The sequence below is a fragment of the Achroia grisella genome, unplaced genomic scaffold (genome assembly GCF_030625045.1).
Source record: "Achroia grisella isolate CSIRO2021 unplaced genomic scaffold, CSIRO_AGI_Agris_v1 utg754, whole genome shotgun sequence".
NCBI classification, from domain to species: Eukaryota; Metazoa; Arthropoda; class Insecta; order Lepidoptera; family Pyralidae; genus Achroia; species Achroia grisella.
The window spans coordinates 683,828-707,361 of record NW_026713011.1 but is presented as its reverse complement, the minus strand read 5'-3'; the positions used below and the strand labels follow the sequence as shown (position 1 = coordinate 707,361).

Genomic DNA, 23,534 nt, shown 5'->3' with positions numbered 1-23,534 from the left:
TATAATTGTTTATAAAACCTCGCAGTTAGGGCGCGGCTGCCAACCCCAATGTTAATTACTGGCGATCGTGTTACGTTGGTCTCTAATTTGTCTATATATATACAGAGACTTGCACCAACCAACTAATATGTATGCACAAACTGAACACAAAAGCTAGAAAAAAAATATTTGTAGTAATAATCAAATATAAAGAATTCAATATCCATAAATGAAAATATATACCCAAAAACTATGCATTGAAATTTCAATGGGAAAAGGAGAAAATATGCAAAAATAATCGTGTTAAACAACTAGTACTAATTAAGTGATCTTTTTGCATGTACTCTTTTATTTTTAATAGTTCTATGTTCAGATTGTGTATATATAAACAATAGAGATTTAAGCGGCCAGTAATTTCTTATAATTGAAAATCGAATTTATTTTTTATATAGTATTTGTGAGTGTTCGAATCAATCGATTATATATACGTAATTGTTCCTACTATGTAGATATTCTGGTACCATAGGTATCATCTCAATTATTAACAACAGAAAAACAAAAGTGTACACACAATAGTGTATCGAGAATCTCAATATATTAACCAATGAGGGTTAACAAGCCGTGCCCGCCGAATCATGTGATTATTTGTAACAAAACAATTAATATTAAGCTTAGATTAAGTCATTATTTTAATATAATTCATTTAATGTTCTATTATTATATTGATTAAATAAAAACATTGATACACTAATGTACTCGTTTTATTATTTAACAGTAATTTAAGAATGTTACATGTTGTACTTATGTACAGCAAGCTGGGAACAGGTGAAGGTGGTTAAATTAAAAAAAATAGCTATTTGAATCGGAGAGAATTACTTTTTATATATATGTTTGCGAGAGTGCTACACGTCAACAGACCTTCGGTACCGCCGCTGACTCTCTAAAATACGACACAAAGTTCTTAACCATCTTAGAAGTTTTCGATCGAGTGGAAATAATTAACGGTATAAGCTTCTGGGTAGAGTACAATTAATTAACTTTGTGGCGAAATAATATCGACATTTGTATCACCACGGCTATAAAACGCTACATCCTACAATTGAGAAAACCAACCGTCTTTTACCAGTCTATCATCTCTAAGCTGGATTTCTCTGGGACAAAATATGATCACGACTGATGTAGACGAGGTAATCAGAGTAGATTCATCAATTGCGATTGATGAATGTAACACTCATTTGCCCATTTCATCAGATTCGAACTTATGAACTTTGCGTTTGCAAAATACGACGCTTAACGTGTGACGTAGTAAAAAAAACGTGATAAAAAATATTGTCATTTTTATTGCAACAAATTTCATTCCTCTAAGAAACAAATATATCTACAGAACATAATATACAAAAACAGTTACTCAACAATTTAGAATAATTTGGCAATTGGCAAGACAAGGCACATTTTATGTGAAAAACAGCGATGTCACTTTGTATAATTATAGCTCTTCATAGAAATACGTATAAAATATATAATACTTTATAAACAAAATTATAACAAATTTGCGAACATACAGTCTCAACAATGTTATTTACTAAATAGTTGATTTTAAAGTTATATACAAAAAGGCGTATTTGTTTCAAAGCTCCACGAGTCACACTGACAGTATTGTAGTTGCCTACTTAATTAAAATTTTAATCTAGACTTAGTCTGCTTTTAGGAAGTATATCTCTCTCTCAAATTATCTAAACCTTTAAATATTGTCAATTTATGTTAATTAAAAAAAATACTATGGCAGTAGCATCCTATAACGTAGCACCTATTTAATAAGGCAATTAAAAATAAATTCGATTAGATAACAATATTTAAAATTCTAATTTATGATATGTAAATAAAATATATGAATAATTACGTAATTACAATCTACATTACGCATTTTTTTAAATACTTTTCGATTATATTTCTATGACTACATTATTTGTTCTTGGCTTTCGGACGGCGTTTTAGTGTTGTGACAACATGTGACTTGAGGACTATCCTCTCTCTCTTGTGATTCTCTTGTTTCATTCCCGATAGACTCTTCATCTGGCTCGTGGACGACTACATCTTGCGTAGACTTACAACAGGTTACCTCGGGTGGTGGTTCCTGTTTCTTCTTGCAGCAACCCTGGCGTTCTGTTCGTAGCAATTGAACGTCTTCTACACTCGGGGTATCTTCCTTCTCGCTCTCCGCGTGATGGCAGTGGGACGTACCGGGCGTGGCTTGCATTTTTTTCGCTCTGGCAACTCTGGATGGACAGGCAGCGGCGCCGTAGTAGCAAGTTGGTTGCTCGCTTGAGCTCGACGGGAAATAGTGTGAGGGCTGAATACACGTGCGAGTCTGACAGATGAACATATCCGTCTCCGAGCCAGATTCAAGGTGCGGTGGGGTAGTGTTGTCAGCTGTAAATAAAATAAAATATTTAATGTTTGGGCCAATTTTATTTCATTCCGTTACATTACAAACATGTTTTAATAACATCATTATGCAATAGATTTTAAAAAGTGTGACTGTATAATTATTAATAAACTATTACATGGCAAGACATATATATTCTTTTACTTTTAAATACATTTCAGAAACTTTGTTAGCAAAGGACTTATCTCTAAAAGAGATTTCTTCCCGTCAACCTAAAATTTCGTGACACAGGAAGTGGTATGTGGGTCACAGAAGTGCAAATAAAATATATACATTAAAGAAATACTACTGATATTAATCAACAGACTATAAATATCGTTACATTATATAATACAGTTCAATCACCTGCACTTATCTAATTGGCTTATCTCATGTTTACAGATACATACATCATAGATGTGGAAAACATTAGATTAGATCCATATTTGCCATTTATTTATACTAGCTACGCTTCGCACGGGTTTATATTATACATATAAACCTTCCTGAAACACTCCATCTACTGCATTAAAATCCGTTGTATAGTTTAAAAGATCCAAGCGAACCTTCAGCGGAAGCGACCTCATTTTGTACTAAAAATATTAGCAAGGCATCAATAATTTTTTGAGGCAGGCTGCCTTAGACGTGCGAGGAAGTGTGCCAGCTACCTCTAGACCAGCGAGGCAGTGGTATACAAATAAAAAAAAATGGACTTTTTTTTAGTATACTGAATACAACTACGCGACTCTACTGAAATAAGTCATATAAGTACTTCATGTCTCTACAGGGCGGGATGGTAAGGTTCCGAGGTGAGCGTGGTATCTGCTTGTTGCAACTCCATAGCGTCCATCTCCTTGCAGAGTTTCCCCTCGCACGACTCCCATGTACATTTTTCCGTGTTGCACCGGTCTTTTGGAAGTCCGAGGGGAGGAGTACGTTAGTAACTAAAGATAGTTTATGCATCCGGAATCTCTCGTCTCGAAAATATAGATAGACTATATATACCATATGTAATAAAGGCATTTAAATATGGGATTTTATGTGTTTTTCTCTTGTTTCGACAACTTAAACTGTCATTATAAACATTATCAAATAAAAAATCAATACATTTTAAACGCTTATGAATGTCAACATTTTGTATTCTTTTTTTCCCTACTGTAATGTACAAACTCATAAAATACAGGTTATAAAAATTCTTTCATTAAAGTCGCTTACTTTATAAGCGAGTGTATAGCATAGGTATATTTCATATGGACCCGACCGCAGATTTTTGTTTGTAATCAAATCTAATCAAAAACAATTGAACGTCCCTCCGCCGCAGAGTGACGGGCTGGGAGGGGGGATTTTTATCCACTAAAAAAACACCTACAAGCGCCATTGCCGGTGTCACGAGATAGCGTTAGAATAACTACAGCAGCTCTGGTGGCACGCCTCAACCCTAGATCCGAGCAAAAAAAAAGTTGATTGAACACGAAGCTACGGATGTATACCATTCGGTGGCATTGGCGACAAAACGGCTTGGCCGTCTTTTATTAAAAAAAAAAGTTTTTAATACCAGTGTCATCGCATTCCGGCGTACATATGACGACGCGTTTTGTCCTGAAGCACTGCATCTGCAGCCGCGTCAACTTGGTCCCGAATAAGAAATAGCCTAAAATAAAAAAAAAACAATATTATTTAAAGAATATTCTACTTGACTTTACACTCGTTACTCTTTAAAATCTAACATTTTATTTATAGCTCTATACAAGGTGTCTTGTATTCAATAAGAAAAAAAAATCCAAAGATATATTTTCTTTAAGCGATAAGGTCGACATTTTGTTAGGCACGTTTATGTAAGGATCTTTTTTTTTTGTAAATTTCTAATATCAAATCATTTATCGCTGAATACAGTGCTTATAGGTGTATATAATAGTAAATATAATGTCCAGTATATTCAGCCTGCATACAGGCGCGCAGATTTTTATATATTTGTCATTCTGATTAGTCAATAATTAAATTAAAATAAACATGTCATTGGAATTATTGGCATATATAATTACTATAGATTATGCTTTAAATTACTAAATTCAATAAATTCTTTGACACACAAATATTAAATTAGTAGTAATTAGTATTGCATGTTTTGAAAAAGTCGCACACAAGTGAGTCACAAAAAAATATTTCGGTTTAATATGTACTACAATTTTATAACAATATATTGTCAGGAGAAACAATAAATTTAATTATAGAAATGCTTGGCGCATAAACATGTTTAACGGGTCGTGTGTTGCTCATCCCTGATCTATACAATAGATAGATCGATATTTTTTTTTTTTATATGTATCTTGATCTCAATACTGACCGAGCATCATTCCGAAGACGACGGCGAGCAGCAAGTGAACGTTGTACAACATTACCGCCAGCATCAGCAGGTAGCCGACCACGTTGTGTGCCAGGAACACCAGGGACTGATGAGAGTTCACCAGGGTCCTGAGTACAGAATAATATAATTATTTATAACCGCGGAAGTTTGTGAGTGTGGATAGATGGATATTTGTTGCACTTCCACGCAACAACTCATCATTATCTGCTCTTCCTTATCCCATTTATTTGGGGTTGTTTTTCTCTTCCCTGTTCGCAGTCATCTCGTTATTTACTCCCTTTCTTACCATATCATCTTTCACAGCCCATCCATCTGGGGGGAAAGGGATTGTTAGTAATGTGGATTGATAACCCCATTGCTAGCAATGTAACATGTTAGGTCGACCTCCACGTGGTTCCCCCTGGAAACCATCGTGTTAAATTCCTGGTGAATTTGTCACGATGGGCTAACTGACCTGACCTCATGCTCATCTTATCATCCTCCACTGGTGCCCCGCCAGCGTAAACCGTTAGCGCAGGCGAGTGCACCATTCCATTATCATCCACAAAAAAAAAAAGCCCATCCATCTCTTTTTCGGCCTTCCTCTGCCCTTATAATCATCCACATTCAGGTGTAATACCTTCCATGCATCTACTACTAGATAGATTTTAATGAAACTTTACAATAATTCAATTCAATCTATTTACTGGAACATGTATATAATGGTCTAAAGATTATAATAGTTCCAAACATGCCGTTTCCGGCGTGTAAAAAATTACAATAATATTTATTTAATAATAATGTAATATTAATATTATTGTCATTTAAATAATCATTTGTGGAATAACAACATTTATTTAATAATTCTTTAAATAATTTAATATTTAATTTAGTATCTCTGTATTTTTTCCTTATAAAACCCTCAATACCTCTCACTCATCAGGCACATCAGATACCTCCGCTTCAGCTATAAATTACTAGACAACTGTATAAATACTTAGATTTTTTTATAAATACATACAAATATAGATATATACATAATATAGATAGAAAACACCCAGATCGATACAAACAACTATACATATGAACATAAATGTTTGCACCGTACGAGGAATCGAACCCGCGACCATTGGAAGTAACTAGTGTGTTATACCGCTAAACTACCGTGGCTGTCAGATAGACCATATCCATCTATAGGCGAACTGACCTGACCCTGAACGATGCCCAGCGGCTGACCTGGCCGGTGCTGGCGTTGCGACTCGTCGTAGGCTCCATGAGGTTGCCCTGCTCCCTGATAAAATAAACATTATGACATCAATTATCAACATAGGTAGGAAAGGATTGTTATTAATGTTGACTGATGACTCCAATGTACCATGTCAGTTTGACCTCCACGTGGTTACCCCTGAAAATCATCATTTGGATGGTGAATTTGAAATTGGTGAAACCTGGTAAATTTGTCAGTTAATCTTAATAATTGTTAAAACTTGGTAATTTAAATTAATTATGGTCGAGTTTTGTCCATTTTTTTATACTTTCCCGGATATAAACTTGCAGGCTTTTTACATTTATTATTTTCCTACAAGTTATATATATATATATTTATCTCAGGACAATTCACACAGCGCCATCTAGTCCCAAGCTAAGCAGAGCTTGTGTTATGGATACTAGACAACTGATATAAATACATGGATACATATTTTTTTGTAAATAAATACATATTATACATAGAAAACACCCAGACCGATACAAACAATCATACTCATGAATACAAATGTTTGTACCGTGCGAGGAATCGAACCCACGGCCATCGGATAGTAAAGCGATGTGCCACTAGACCACCGAGGTTGTCAAGTTAATTACTATAATGTTTACACTATTTTGACCATTGGGCGACCATTAGTAATAATAATATGATACATTTTTATTGCGCATGGAAGATTACTTCCCATAAATGTGCTAAAGAGAAAGCGGCCTTATCGCTTAAAGCAATTTATTATATATATATATATATATATATATATATATATATATATATATATATATATAAATATCCCCTTGGGCACTTTGTGGCTCAGACGTGCCGTATAGGTAGTTTTTTGTTGATCCTTTTTCACTTGTTGATCCGGAGGCCTTTTGTTGATCTAATGCCAGATGACCATATATAAATGTTGATCCGTTTTGAGCCACAACTGTCACGACGAGTAATAATAATAATTAAGCGATTTATACACGATTTTATACAAATCCACCTTTTTGGCATACGAGCAGTTCTTGATCCAATTCAAACGGGCCAATCAGGGTGCAGCATTTGCCAAGGGCTTCCTCATTGGCACGTTTGGGCTACTACATTATGGCTACAGTAACTTAATAATGTCTAGCTAGTATTTCAAAAATAATAGTCTACCTAATCTAAATATTTATAGAAATCAGTCTGGAGTAACGTGACTCCAGATCAAACCTCAATACTTGTTATTTTTTGGATGGGAATCTTTTCTTTTGTAACAACGTTACTGAGCGAATAAAGAGAAGACGCAACGGCGGATCCAGGGGGGAGCGTCATGGAGGTCATGGGAGTCATGGGGGTGTCATGACTCTCCCCCCCCCCTTAGCCCAGAACTTAGGTAGACCACTAATTGAACTAAAAAATAATGAAACAGCAAATTTTTTTGCACGATCGGAGTGTTGGTGCAGTAGTATTAATTATAATTAAACATTGTTACTTAAAACATAACAGTTAAAGTACTATAACACTAAAAGCAAAATAGGTATTTTCAAAATACTTTTTCAAAATAAATTACCCTTTGAGTTTTTGTTCAAACCTCAGATATTATATTTATTTTAGGTATATCAATCAATACATAGTATAGCATAGTACAGTCTGTCTGTCTGTCTGTTTGTTCCGGCTAATCTCTGAAATAGCTGGACCGATTTTGACGGGACTTTTTTGGCAAGTAGCTGATGTAATAAGGAGTAACTTACGCTACTGTTATTTTAGAAAAATAAAATAAAATTTCACGCGGACGAAGTCGCTGGGGCCAGCTAGTCTATAGATATACCGAGATTTAATGTTTAAGTTGCTATTATGTTATTGACAAAATTTTACTGTAATGTTACTATTACGTTATCCTACACAATTTGTATTATTTTGGATGAATAAATAAATAAATAAATAAATAATAATCTATACATCTATACATTTAATAAAAATTGGAGTGTCTGTTTGTAATATTGAAAAAACCGTTTTGTTTACCATGTAGTAAATGCATATGAATATATATAAGGTACATATACCAAAATAACTATTTTTATAATTTTAGTCTGTCTGTCTGTCTGTCTGTTTGTTCCGGCTAATCTCTGAAATGGCTGGACCGATTTTGACGGTACTTTTTTTTGGCAGGTAGCTGATTTATAAGGAGTAACTTAGGTTACTTTTATTTTAGAAAAATAAAGTTAAATTCCACGCGGACGAAGTCGCGGGAACACCTTGTTTTTAATAAAAACATCTTTTTTATGGTACTTGAGAATGTTGAAGCCTGTTGTTTGTAATATTGAAATAACCGTTTTTTACTACTTGCATATGAATATAAATACGGTACATACACCAAAATAACATATTTTACAATTTTTGTCTGTCTGTCTGTTTGTTCCGGCTAATCTCTGAAATGGCTGGACCGATTTTGACGGGACTTTTTTTGGCAGGTAGCTGATGTAATAAGGAGTAACTTAGGCTACTTTTATTTTAGAAAAATAAAGTTAAAAACCACGTGGACGAAGTCGCGGGAACAGCTAGTGTATAATATATTAGAGATACCTACGTGTTTTTTTATTGACGATTAGCTGTACACGGGATTTCGTCCGTGTTGAATTTAACTTTATTTTTCTAAAATATAAGAAGTTAAATTCCACGCGGACGAAGTCGCGTGTACAGCTAGTTGTCGGTAGTCTAGCGATTTATCTAGCACACCGCTTTGATTCCTGCTTGGTGGTCGAGGGTTCGATTCCTCGCACGCTGCAAACATTTGTATTCATGAGTATGATTGTTTGTAACGGTCTGGGTGTTTTCTATGTATAGATAATATATATGTATTTACGAAAAAAAACTTTGTATTTATATCAGTTGTCTAGTACCCATAACATAATCTTCAGCTAGCTTAACTTGGGTCTAGATGAAGCTGTGTGAATTGTCCTGAGATTACTATTATTACTATAATAAATCTTTTCAAATCAGCCGATGTTTATTTTTGCCATAATACGTGCTGTTACCATGTGATAATATTACGTACGTACTTATTACTGTTTTAAATGTGATGCGTTCATTATTTATATTTCCTTTGAATTAAAGACAAATGTAAGTATATATATATATACTTACATTTGCACACTTAGTTGATCCAGCCACGATCCGTAGATATTGCTGATTCCACTGTCTCTCTCTTTCTACCACTATAACGGTAGCGTGGCGGAACGGCAACATGTTGCCGTTCCGCGTTCTACCACTATCTTTGTATTCTAATATGCGATGTTGCCGTTCCGACCGAGACCATGCGTTGTTGCCAAATGTATTCGTCGATAGTAGTAGATACCTATACTCGATATATATTTTTTCAACAATTTCCTGCAATAGTGAATCCGTATCGGCATTTTTTTTAAATGCACAAAGATTTTTTGGCTCTGAATATATTTAAAAATCATTTACTTGTGTGTTGATGAATTTATATACTAGTACATGAAGTACCTAATACTTGTTTTGATTTGAATAGGTAGCGATATTATTATGAATTTATTATACGTAATCTAAAGATTTTGACGAAATAAAAGTAATTAGTTATCTGTTAACCTTGACTTCATGCTGGCACCAGTATTATCAGATGATGAACATACTCTTCGAAAACTTACAGCAGAAATATCGTGTTTGGACTCATTAGATAGGTCTCGATGAATAGAGTTTAAAAAACTTAAAATAAATGGTACATTAGAAATAATGTATAAAAACCCCTTACGTAAAATTCAACCACTTTAAACTTAATAATAATAATAATTAGGAAAAGAGAAAAGCTATACATGCACTGAAAGTAATTGATGCCTTCCACACAATATTTTCAGTATTAAACAACTCTGTTTGTTCAGTAAAAGTGTAAATACACTGGTAACCTTTAATCATATTTTATATGCAAACATTACATATACAAACACTAAAGTTTTATTTCAGAATAGCCAGTAGTTTTCAAGAAATAAGTCTTTGAAATTGTACGTGTAACTTATATATATACCTACTAGTTTTTTCACAATAACAAACAACACCAATATGGCCTAGTTAGTAGTTTACCTGTGTACCAATTAATAATAATAGTAATCTCAGGACAATTCATACAGCTTCATCTAGACCCAAGTTAAGCTAGCTGAAGATTATGTTATGGGTACTGATATAAATACAAAGATTTTTTTCGTAAATACATACATATTATCTATACATAGAAAACACCCAGACCGTTACAAACAATTTAATAATAAGTTAATAGTTTAATAAGTACGTACGTAATATTATCACATGGTAACAGCACGTATTATGGCAAAAATAAACATCGGCTGATTTGAAAAGATTTATTATAGTAATAATAATCTCAGGACAATTCACACAGCTTCATCTAGACCCAAGTTAAGCTAGCTGAAGATTATGTTATGGGTACTGATATAAATACAAAGATTTTTTTTCGTAAATACATATATATTATCTATACATAGAAAACACCCAGACCGTTACAAACAATCATACTCATGAATACAAATGTTTGCAGCGTGCGAGGAATCGAACCCTCGACCACCAAGCAGGAATCAAAGCAGTGTGCTAGCTAAATCGCTAGACTACCGACAACTAGCTGTACACCCGACTTCGTCCGCGTGGAATTTAACTTCTTATATTTTAGAAAAATAAAGTTAAATTCAACACGGACGAAATCCCGTGTACAGCTAGTCATCAATAAAAAAACACGTAGGTATCTCTAATATATTATACACTAGCTGTTCCCGCGACTTCGTCCACGTGGTTTTTAACTTTATTTTTCTAAAATAAAAGTAGCCTAAGTTACTCCTTATTACATCAGCTACCTGCCGAAAAAAGTCCCGTCAAAATCGGTCCAGCCATTTCAGAGATTAGCCGGAACAAACAGACAGACAGACAAAAATTGTAAAATATTTTATTTTGGTGTATGTACCGTATTTATATTCATATGCATGTAGTAAAAAACGGTTTTTTCTATATTACAAACAGACACTCCAATTTTTATTAAATGTATAGATGTATAGATTATTATTTATTTATTTATTTATTCATCCAAAATAATACAAATTGTGTAGGATCACGTAATAGTAACATTACAGTAAAATTTTGTCAACAACATAATAGCAACTTAAACATTAAATCTCGGTATATCTATAGACTAACTGGCCCCAGCGACTTCGTCCGCGTGAAATTTTATTTTATTTTTCTAAAATAACAGTAGCGTAAGTTACTCCTTATTACATCAGCTACTTGCCAAAAAAAGTCCCGTCAAAATCGGTCCAGCTATTTCAGAGATTAGCCGGAACAAACAGACAGACAGACAGACAAAACTTGTAAAATATGTTATTTTGGTGTATGTACCGTATTTATATTCATATGCAAGTAGTAAAAAACGGTTATTTCAATATTACAAACAGACACTCCAATTTTATTTACATGTATAGATGTATAGATTAAAAAAAAAGTAACAGTCATAAGGCTAGTCGTATGCCTAATATATATAATAATGTAATAAATTCATTTAAACAGAAATTGCGGGAACATTATTTAAATTTGTAACTTTTTTACTGTCCTTCTCCTTTTTTCACATCTTTCTGTTATATCCATATAGTTCTCTCTATATTTTCTGATTTTCTTACTTTCAATTTGAGACTGTACTTATAATTTGATTATCGGATCATTATGTATTTACTTATATATAATATTTATACATTTATGGGTTATATTTAGATATATATTTATGTATGTATATTGTTATTTTTTTATAGAAATGTATATTTTGCTTATCTTTATTATCTTTATAAATCTTTTTTTGACATTTCTTATTTATATTAGTGCACCGCCAATAATCTTTCGCTGCACCACTCATGGTTGCCTGGTAAATAACGCGGCAAAATATTAAGTCCGCCACATGTACAAATTTTTTTGTACATTAAAGTTAAAGAAATAAAAAAATACAATACTGTTTAATGAAAATGCGTGTTGTCTAGTGCTTTGAGATGTATCAAAATAAGGTCAACAAAAAAGTCCGTGATGGTATATGTCTATCTCTTAAGGATAACCAACAATAACCATTTTTTATCTTTTACATTTTACGGGATTTTTTTTTATCGTATGTTTCCCTTAAAATCATGTAAACTATGTTATTATGTCATAATCTAAAGAAATAATAATATTTTATAGTGACATATCCACTATAAAATACCAAAAAGTAGCAATGTAATTCGTTACGCGCGAATCAGGTGTTATAAGGTCAAAGGTCGGTGCACCCCGCGTATTTGATAAATAGTGCTTCTCTGGATGTCTTTAAGAGAAAATGGCAGTATGTACGTGTATATGTACAAGTCCTTAAGTGTTAAGTTTTTCAAATGTACATACAGTAAAGAATAAATATTTTTAAGTACAGTACTTACGTACTTTAATATAATACCTACTTTTTACTTGTATCTATTGTTGTCAAAATTAAATTATAAGTTCTTAACTTGACCACGACTATGTGACCCTCTCTTGGCGCCAAAACGAGTGAAAAAATGAACAGCATACGACGACGACGCAGTACCTATAGAGTGGAGCAACTGCTTATTCAGTTTTACTCAACTATTTAGTCCCTCCACCGTTACAATGAATGGAGGCGGATATTACAATGTTCGTAGCATTGCGAATATAAAATATCTAGATTAGGTATAATAAATTCATAATTCATAGGCCGTTACGGTATCAGAGCCAAAGTCTTCTTTCTTTGTTTATGTACTGTTAGATACGACAGCGACTTTGTTTTTATATTACTATGTAATGATTGATATACCTAAAATAAATAAAATATCTGAGGTTTGGACAAAAATTCAAAAGGTACTTAATTTTTAAAAAGTATTTTGAAAATACCTATTTTGCATTTAGTATTTGAAATACAAAACACAAAACTATTTTTGTTTTTAGAGTGACATTTCTATGAATTCACTGTCGATAGCGAGCGGTGCGATGGAAAAAGATAACCGTTTATAAAAATATAATAAATAACCCTGGACAATTAACACAGACTGATACTGAACTGATATAAATAGATATTTTTATTTTGTAAATACATATATAATATACATATAAAACACCCAGACCGATGAAAACAATCGATGACCGATGAGTACAAATGTTTGCATCGTGCGAGAAATCGAACCCGCGGCCATCGGATGTAAAGCGGTGTGACCACCGAGGCAGTCGAAATATATAAATAATCTTATGAATTTAATTTATTCTAATTTGTTTATGTGCGCGGGGTGCGGTGTACGGTGCTCCCCCTGCCTCCACCGTTGCTGGAGCTTGCATGTATGGAGCATTGCGAATATAAAATATCTAGATTAGTAAATTCATAATTGATAGACCGTTACGGTATCTATATATATTCGGATTAAAATAAGTATCGCAGTAAGGACCAGTATATAAAGTGATCAACACAATTAACTGATTTTTGAAATATATATACAGAGCCAAAAAGTCTTTGTGTATTCAAAAAATATCTAATTTGTTTGTGTGCGCGGGGTGCGGTGTACGGTGCAGGGGGGACCCTGCCTCCACCGTTGCTGGAGCTTGCATGTATGGAGCATTGCGAATATAAAATATCTACATTAGTAAATTAATAAAGTCATAATTGATAGACCGTTACGGTATCTATATATATTCGGATGAAAGTAAGTATCGCAGTAAGGACGAGTATATAAAGTGATCAACATAATTAATTGATTTTTGGAATATATTCAGAGCCAAAAAGTCTTTGTGTATACCAAAATTTAGCCGTTCGGAGCCATTCAGTCACGAATTATTAGTAAAAAAAGTGTCGAGTATATCGTACTATCGACGAATATATATGGCCGCATCGCAAAATAGAATGCGACGTTGCCATACCGCCTGAGATATACGCGATAGGAGTCAAGTTATTCAGTGCAAAAGGTGGAATCGGCAAGTGTTTAGGTTGTGGCGTGATCAACAAAGTGCCCAAAGAGGTGTTTATATATATATATATATATATATATAGAACCATGGGCACCAACAACCGGATCAACTACCATTATTTAGTTACATAACCCATTCATGTCTACTCGGTCAAAATAATAACTGCCTAATTCAACCTTTCTACAAGCGATTTAACATACAAAATCGCAACAACCATGCGTTTATAGTGAAGGGAAATTCTGGGTCAATGACAATGCGAATATAGTTTACGGATTGTTACGGTGTTACAATAACTAAATACTAGTTTTGTATACACACCAGGTCACATGTGAGCGCGTTTATTCTTAAAAACTCGACCTTGATCGATTAGAATTTTGAGTGGTAAACCATGGAGGCTCAAAGGTCCTACGATGAAATTTTGGTCTCGATCGGTCAAACCGTTTCGGAAAAGTATCGTTACAAAGAGCGCAAATCCGATCTCTGATATTGTAAGTCTATTCTTATGACGATTAACCACTAAGGTTCTAAATGGTTTAATAAACATACTCACTGTCTTAGTAACAATATTAGTACAGATTACGTAATGACAGCTGTACTAATTACATACAGAACCGAAATCCAACGACGAAGTTTATGAAACGTTAAACTTTCACTTGATATTGCAATGCCGGAAAATACTTCCGTAGTTTCATGAATTCTTCTTCAATTATTGTAATTGAAGAAGAATTTATGAAAACTACGGAAGTATTTTCCTCAGGAACGCTAACGCATGAGGAACTACCGCTGCTCCAATGCATTGGAGCAACGGTGGGTTACCCTATCAGCAAATACTATGAGTCCCGCACTCTCACTCGTATCCGAACACAATACAAAGAAGAAATAAACTCAAACTAAAGCAAACTTTATAGCAAATTAAGAAATACATACAGAATAGTGCAGGCAAAGATTTCATACACACTGCCATGGAGTGCGTTGGCGGAGGATGAAGGAGGCTTTATCCCATAAATAGCAATAGAAAACTAACTTTTAACCGGCTAAAAATTGACTTATATGGAACGACATTTTAAGTGCTCGATTAATTATATTTTAGCCTTCCATGCATATATAAATACATAATAATAACAATTTTGCATAATTCACACGACGCCACTTAGTCTAACAAACAATGCTAAGCAGAGCTTGTGTTATGAGTGCTAGACAACTAATAGACATAGATATATTTTTGTATATATATATAATATCTATGTATGAAGTAAAGCGGTGTATGAAGCAAACAAACAATTATTGTAATTGAAGAAGAATTTATGAAAACTTCGGAAGTATTTTCCTCAGGAACGCTAACGCATGAGGAACTACCGTTGCTCCAATGCATTGGAGCAACGGTGGGTTACCCTACCAGCAAATACTATGCGTCCCGCACTCTCACTCGTATCCAAACACAATACAAAGAAGAAATAAACTCAAACTAAAAATCATTTATTAACTTAGGACCTCATATATTTATCACTGTCCCCCTACCGTCTAGTTCGGCGATCTTGCCAGTTTTTCTTAACTAAAAAAAATAAAAAAGGGGTTACTGAGTAACCCTCAGCATTTCATTACATTAATTTACCTTAAATAGAGAATTGCCAAGAAACTGCACTGGTATATTTTTTATGTACATAATGAAACTTGTTTAAAAATTTACGCCTTCGACCCTGGACCTTACCAAAACTAACATAGCCAGAAGCAAATCAGACTAGAATCGAAATTGGGGCCCCTTCAAAGAAATATCTACAATTTTCTTCTACACGTTGACTAAATCACAAAGTTGGGACATGAGCACAGAATATATAATTGTAGTGTGTGAATATCATGTTCTTAGCATATAAATGAGAATTTTAACGAGAAAGTTTGCAATGACTTGTATTTTAGTGTCGCACAGTTGTTAGGGTGCCGAACTTAAAACGTAAAACGGAACGCGTATACGCCGAATATTTATATTATTATATACCAAAAAATAGACAATAATTTATCGCTGAAACGGCGACTATGCGTTTTTTTGCGTTCGTGAACCCGTACCCAAGAATGGAAAGAATTAGCTGGAAAGATAAAATAAGACATGAAGAAGTACTGCAAAGGGTTAAAGAAAAGTGACAGATCATAAATTGGAGTGTCTGTTTGTAATATTGAAATAACCGGTTTTTCATGTAGTAACATGCATATGGAAATAAATACGGTAAATACACCAAAATAACATTTTTTACAATTTTTTACTTTTATTTTCAAAACTATAATTTATTTGAGAAAATAAAGTTAAATACCACGTGGACGAAGGCGCGGAACAGCGTGTTCATAATATTATCGAAGGAAAAATAGATGGAAAGAGAGGAAGGGGAAAACCAAGGCACGGCTATATCTAGCAGGTTAAGGAAAAAGTTGGAGTCGTGTCGTATCAACAGCTAAAAAGATTGATGTAAGATCGTGGAAGATGGCGGGAGCGCCACCGACAAGAGAGCAGCTCTAAAAATATGAACGAGTGCAACCTATTTTTCTATACCTATATTTCAGAAACGACGATGTTACTACAAGATGTTATCTATTTTAAATTTGGAATAGATGGATACTACTCAATGTTAATAGAAATTAGAAATTAAAAAAAATGTCTAATGGCACACTCACCTGTCGCATAATAAGGTCCTCCTCTCGTCGGATCTGTATGGGTATAGTTTATTGTGTGCTTCGCGTTGTACTTGTGCTAAATATACCTGAAAGAATTTAAATGAATAAATTATCGTTACATGGAAATTTTGGCTTAAAAATGTTTATTTTTTCGTTAAAATATCCAAAAAAGAAAAATATCTGACCCATGCAAATTCGCCTGAATCATATTTTCCCTGTTACTCTCGTGTCTTCTTCGATAAATGGACTATCGGAGATTAGGCCGACCATCAAAACTCAAAAACCTCTTTATAATATTAATAAAGATAATGTAAAATACAAAATATTGAAAAAGATTTTTTTTATTAGTACCAACACTCGGGCTAAGTAAGGGCTGACAGCTAGTATACAATAACAATTGTAATTTTCCATTTCTCATCACCTTAGAGCCTTCAAAGAGCACCGCGACGAAGAACAGCACAATCCATGTGAGACCGAAGGCCCACCGCGTGTCTATGACGAGACCCGAGAACAGGAACTCGCCCAGGTTGTACCCGGACCACATCCACATGTGCATTGTGGCGTCCTGTCACACAGGGGGGAAGCGGATTGTTAGTAATGCGGACTGATGATCTTATAGCTAGCAATGTACCATATCTGGTTGACCTCCTCGCAGTTCCCCTGGAAACCATCGAGATAAATTCTTGGTGAATTTGGCACGATGGGCTAACTGACCTCATGCTCATCCTATCATCCTTCACTGGAGCCCCGCCAGAGTAAACCGTTAGCGCAGGCGAGTGTACCATTCCATGGTCTACAGCCACTAATAGCTGACTTTACACGTACGTTCTTTCACGCACGAAACGATGTTCACGCACGAGAGTATGAACGTGTAAATGTAGACAGAGAGAACGAGAAACACCGGGGACGATACCCTGCGTCCTTCAATCGGGAGTGTTTTAGCGTCTGTCTTTGAGCAAAGAGATAATTATAGTGTTATTGTTAATTATTAAATGTTAAACGTGTCTTTGTAAAATAAAATATGTGAAATAAACAAAAACATTAAAAGACAGTGAAATGACCATAAAAATAGGAAAATGCAGTCAACCACTCACGATAGCGTGCACTAGCTTCCCCGCACTAAATCGCGAACGCTCCTAATAGCGCATCAAAAAACATGTCGTGTAAAGGCAGTTAATGTACCATGTCAGGTCAACCTTCACGCAGTCTCCTCTGTTTCGGTTCAAGGTTGTGATAGAAGGTGATGAGAGATTAAGAATCATGACATCTTAGACCCCTGAATAGCAAAATATTCGCGGTTTTATGGACGTAATCTGATAACGTGATGTCCGTAATGCTGTCCACGGCGACGGTTATCACGTACAATCAATGGACTGTCACTTTGTTATCCATTCCAATAATATAAAAAAATATGCTTTTATAGTCATACTGTATATTAATTAGCGACTGTATAAATTTATTCAACGTTCATAAAACGTATGTGTTTATTTACTGTAGCCTGCATAATTCTATGAATAACAATAAATTGTTAACATCTTTATTGTGTATTTATTTAATCTATTTTCTATTGACTGCAGCTAACAAAACATGGAAAACAATTCATCATGTAAAGGGAGGCGTACACGATATTTTAATTGGCTGCATATTCTCAATGAATTGTAGTTTTGAAAATCAATAATATTGTTATTCTTGATAGTGTAATAACGGACACTTATTTAAAGTGTGTTAGGATAGACACTTATGATTAGTGTAATTAAGCCGAGAATAAGTAACAAGAAACTCTGTCCTTACTCTATTCAAATGAGATTATACTTCCATAATTTGACGGCCTAGGAATCTAGCTGTTTCATATACCGCTTTACTTCATAGATAGATATTATATATATACAAAAATATATCTATGTCTATTAGTTGTCTAGCACTCATAACACAAGTTCTGCTTAGCATTGTTTGTTAGACTAAGTGGCGTCGTGTGAATTATGCAAAATTTTTATTATTATGTATTTATATATGCATGGAAGGCTAAAATATAATTAATCGAGCACTTAAAATGTCGTTCCACATAAGTCAGTTTTTAGCCGGTTAAAAGTTAGTTTTTTATTTTTATTTATGGGCAAAAGCCTCCTTCCTCCTCCGCCAACGCACTCCATGGCAGTGTGTATGAAATCTTTGCCTGCACTATTCTGTATGTATTTCTTAATTTGCTATAAAGATTTGAATATTACCGTATATATACGTACATATATAAAAAAATATTGTAAGCCAGTACTGTTGCACTCGTTCCTTATCTCTACCACTCTACACAACTAATGCAGATACACTGAGCATGCAGTAGGTACCTATTGTAAATTATAAACATTATAGAACAATAGCTGACATTTAATGTGTTAACAAAACACAGTAGGTACATTTTTCTTACATTAACTAGTGTGCGAGTGTCTGTAGATATATATAACAAACCGAGAAATTCAAAGATATGTAATATGTATATCCGTGCGAAGCCGGGGGGGTCGCTAGTATATACAATTAATATAAATATAATATATACAATTGATTTTTGTTTAATAATTTGTTTACAGGAGGCTCGTAATCGATTTATTATATGTATAATTGAATAATCTATAAAATCTCGATGTATAAAAGAGGAAAACTGAACTGGTCGGACCTGTTTTATATTGTTCCGTGATTTTTCCTTCAGAACTGTTCTTTTATGTTAAAGAAATCTGTGAAATTACTATATCTATAAAAATCGAGGATAAAAGTAATGCATATTATCGGTTTCTGATTCTTGGTAAGGAAGGAGGAAAGTAAACAAAATATATATTTTTCTAAATACTGTAACCTTATGAATGTTCGTCGTCTGTCGCATCGACCGAGAGTGAAGAGGCGCGAGCCAGCTGTATTTTTTCAAATGCGTTTCAATCTTATTTTGTTTTAAATAAAGATAAAATTGGTTAAATACAAGTCACGGTTTTGCGTTTTTGCTTGTGGGTGTTCAGGTTGTGAACACTGATCAAATTTTTTGTTCTTTGCGATAGCATATGCTGGTGGTCACTCTATTCTCCCAAATTTGAATTTTAATAACTGTATTTATCATAAACATGTTCCACTATTATTTGAAAAAAAATATGAGCTGAGTTTCTTGTCAGTTCTTCCCATCTCGATATCATTCCGAACTGACGGTAGATTTGACATATCATAAGAGTCTGTAATAGACCTACATGAATAAAGATATTTTGAATTTGAATTTGAATTTTTGAATATGCATAACATTCTGAAAAAGGGTGAGTACAACAGATCTATGTAGGTTAGAGTGCTACAGGTCCAAGCAACAAACAATAGCCCAAGCCCCAATAAAAAAATACATAGAAATAGAAATAATCTTTATTCAAATAAACTCATTACAAGCACTTTTGAATAGTCATATTTTGATTCTACCACTCGTTCGGAATGCAGATTCATCACAAGAAGAATGAGCAAGAAACTTGTGTGTTCCTCTTTTTAATAGATGTTTTTTTTTATATAAATAATTCAGTATAACAAGTAGGAGGCATGCGATAATCAACATAGAAATCATACACACTCATTATTAGTGTTAAAGTTTTTCTATAAAAACATTTTTATTGTTAACAAATTCTTCAATTTTATAGTAAGCTTTTTTGCAAAGGAAGTATTTTATTTGACATTTAAATCTTTTTTCTGGCAGATCTATTTATATAGCATAGTTAATATGTGCACCTTTCTATTACCATCATCCATTAAAAAAACATGCATCAATCACACTCATAACTCATCTGATACATACATGCTTGTTCTGGTGACTCTTAACACATCAAATAACATGCAATATATTATTTTTATTTAAATTATTTAACTATTGTAGAAATAATGTTATATAAGACACAGTATATAAAATAATGTAGTAAAAATAAATCTCACACTACAAGCAACATCTAATTAACTATAATATTGAATACCAATATTTCAGTAAATATAAACATTAACAAGAAAAAATGTCTATAAAGTGTTCTATAACATTAATGTTAGATTATTATAAAAACTTTTTTACTTTTATATAGACATTTTAGGGAACAGGCTGACTATAGTTATTTTCAACAGAGAGGGATTCTAGGAAATTTATAGACCTAGAAAATACTGCAACTCAATTCAATATTTATATAGTTACTATGAGGATAGTAACTATATAAATATTGAAAAACCTATATAAAACAATTCCACTAAAACTAAAAAGAGAATGTTTCTTTCTTACTAAAAAATATTTTGCCTTCTTATTGTAAATACAACTTACTTGAAGTTTCACTTTCCAAAGTAATATTATCCAGACGACATATTATTTGTTAATTTACTTGAGTAGTTTGTAAGGTATTGCAACGACTCACGAGACTTCCATCGTTATCAGAAAGTTGAAAGTACAATTAAATAATATTATTTATAACATTTTTTTCAATTACACCGTTTGTCACTTAAGTTTCTCCACAAATATATTAAAGAAATATTACGGAATATTATCGACGTAATATTTAATTTGTAATCACGATCACGATAATTAATTATTGATGGTAACTGATAACTAAAAGCAAAATAATACTCTGACAACTGTGTTACTCTTCGGATCTGTGAATATCAAATTTTCAATGAAGTGGTTGAATGAACAGAACCAAAAAAAAAAAAAAGTGGTTGAATGAATTAATTCGAAAGTAGTCTGTGGTCACAGGCCTGATTGACAATAGCTTGAATTTGTGAATGAGTAAGTGCCAGTTTCTGACTGACTGTCGATTATCTGTTTACTCAACTTTATCCAATCACCAGAATACTCTGTACAAACTCTCTAGTTTTGATAAATAAATGAAATTCTGTTGAAATTTACTTAATTTAATGAATATTTTTAATTATTACCTTTGTAAGTTATGGAAACTTTAGTAAAAAAGAGACCTACTAAAATAGAAGACCTGTCTAAGGAACAAATACGACAAGCTATCATCAAAAAACGTGAGTGTAATGCAAAGGCCCAAGAAATTGTTGAAAGTTTGCTTGAAAATGATATCACCGAATGTTATTTCATACAATGTTTGCCGGATATTAACCAAAGTCACTTCGAGGATGTGATTGAAGAGCGGGCGATAATACATATTTGTGGTTATCCACTTTGTCAAAATGCTATATCAGAAAAAGATATCCCCAAACAGAAGTATAGAATATCATTGAAGACAAACAAAGTGTATGACATTACAGATCGTAAGAGCTTCTGCAGTAATAGTTGTTATAAGTCCGCTACACACATAAAAAAACAATTGTTGACAAGTCCACTCTGGTTTAGAGAATATGAAGAGATTCCCAAATTCCAATTGCTCCCATTAGATACTCCTGGTAGTCTTGGGCAAGAAGTAGATTTATCTTTAACAGAAAAAATAAAAACAGTAAAACCCCAGTTCTCTTCCATCAAAGAGTTTGCGAGTGCTAGCCTGAATGAAATAACAATCACAGACTATGATAAAGATACTAATGAATGTGAAAATAAAAATGAGAACTATACTAAGCCCTATATACATGACAATATTGACAAAGATGCCAATACAAGTGATATAACTAGTAATAAAACAAAAGCAGACGCAATATATAATCATTATCAACAAGAAAATAAAACCACTCAAAAAGAACACAATACAAGATCTGATAATAAAATTGTTAAGGAATCAGCTAAAAAACCTCCAAACCCACTAAATATAGTGGGAGAAATCCTTGAGAAGCCAGAGAAGAAAATTGATCCAATACTCACCCAATCACCTAATATAACCGTTGTAGATGCTACCAAAAATAATACAAAGCAAGATAAAAATGTGCAACAGAAGAAACAACCAGCAGTGACAGCATTGACAATTCAAGTTGAAAAATGTCTTGCAGAATGGTTCACACTAGATACTTTGTTATTATTATTTGGTGAAGAAAGAGTTAAGGAAATACTTGAGGACAAAGGAGAATGTATAAAAGAATACCTAGACAATTATTCCAGTAGCATAGCCTACAACTCAAATAGCTATGACCAATATCAAGCCCTTTGCCGCAAGTTGAACATGCTTGAGTTAGAAGACAAAAAGTTTGATGCTCACACACTACAGAGAGAGACAAAACCTCTGCCAGATTATTCCATTTTACAAGAAGAGAGTAAAAAGATTCAGTTGAAAGTCAAATCATTCTTTGCAGGTGAGATGGAAACACCTTCAGTCACTGAAAACTATAATAAACCACCGCCCATTGGAGGAGATGAACAAGTTACACAATTACCATTAGTGGATAAAAATGCGCAGAATGCATTACGAAGACGAATTGTATGTGAACACTTGAATAAAGCACTACCTGATTTACTCAGATCATTGGGCATGTCGAGTCTATCAATTAGTTCCGATGTTCGCTTACTTGTAAACACATTTAAATTGAAAGCCAATAATATAATGTTTAAACCAATTCAGTGGACATTGATTGTCATTATAGTTATAAAATTGTTGTCTCTGAGAGACAGAAGGCTTTCTTACTTACTGGAACAGCCAACAGCATATAATCACCTTCAGTTACTGCTTTTAAGTTTCAAACAAGATGGTGGTTACTTGGATAGGCTGATATCTTGGTTAACGGATATTGATAGACTTTTAGACACTAATGATATGCAACTAACAATTGAGTAATTTTTAATTGATTAGTAAATGTACTAGCAAATTTTACTGCATCTTCATATTGCATTGAAATGGTATTTATAAAATCATCCACCATATAAGAAGCATGGTCCTATGGTTTCTTTCGAAATGTAGTGTCCATACTATATTCCTATTATATTCATTAAGATTGAATAGAAGAGCTTTAAATATGTTATGTCTGACATTAAA

The 23,534-nt window shown here is 33.4% G+C and overlaps 2 protein-coding genes across 3 annotated transcripts; one reads left to right on the top strand and one right to left on the bottom strand.

The window, feature by feature from the left end:
- Positions 1-1,117: 1,117 nt before the first annotated feature.
- Positions 1,118-21,286, bottom strand: LOC131850350 (uncharacterized). 2 transcript variants are annotated; one of them, XM_059200562.1, is made up of 7 exons: positions 20,945-21,286; positions 17,057-17,200; positions 16,636-16,721; positions 5,956-6,039; positions 4,749-4,876; positions 3,960-4,055; positions 1,118-2,409 (listed from the first exon to the last, which is right to left on the bottom strand). In XM_059200562.1, the coding sequence occupies exons 2-7, from the start codon at positions 17,189-17,191 to the stop codon at positions 1,937-1,939; spliced, it is 1,002 nt and encodes a 333-aa protein (XP_059056545.1). In that variant the 5' UTR covers positions 17,192-17,200; positions 20,945-21,286; the 3' UTR covers positions 1,118-1,936. The 2 variants fall into 2 exon arrangements, with proteins under 2 accessions (XP_059056545.1, XP_059056546.1); XM_059200563.1 differs by lacking the exon at positions 3,960-4,055.
- A 180-nt stretch (positions 21,287-21,466) lies between these two features.
- Positions 21,467-23,391, top strand: LOC131850337 (putative RNA polymerase II subunit B1 CTD phosphatase RPAP2). The gene has a single exon (XM_059200538.1). It carries the CDS (start codon positions 21,564-21,566, stop codon positions 23,334-23,336), a length of 1,773 nt encoding a protein of 590 aa, XP_059056521.1. The 5' UTR covers positions 21,467-21,563; the 3' UTR covers positions 23,337-23,391.
- The last annotated feature ends 143 nt before the right edge of the window (positions 23,392-23,534 follow it).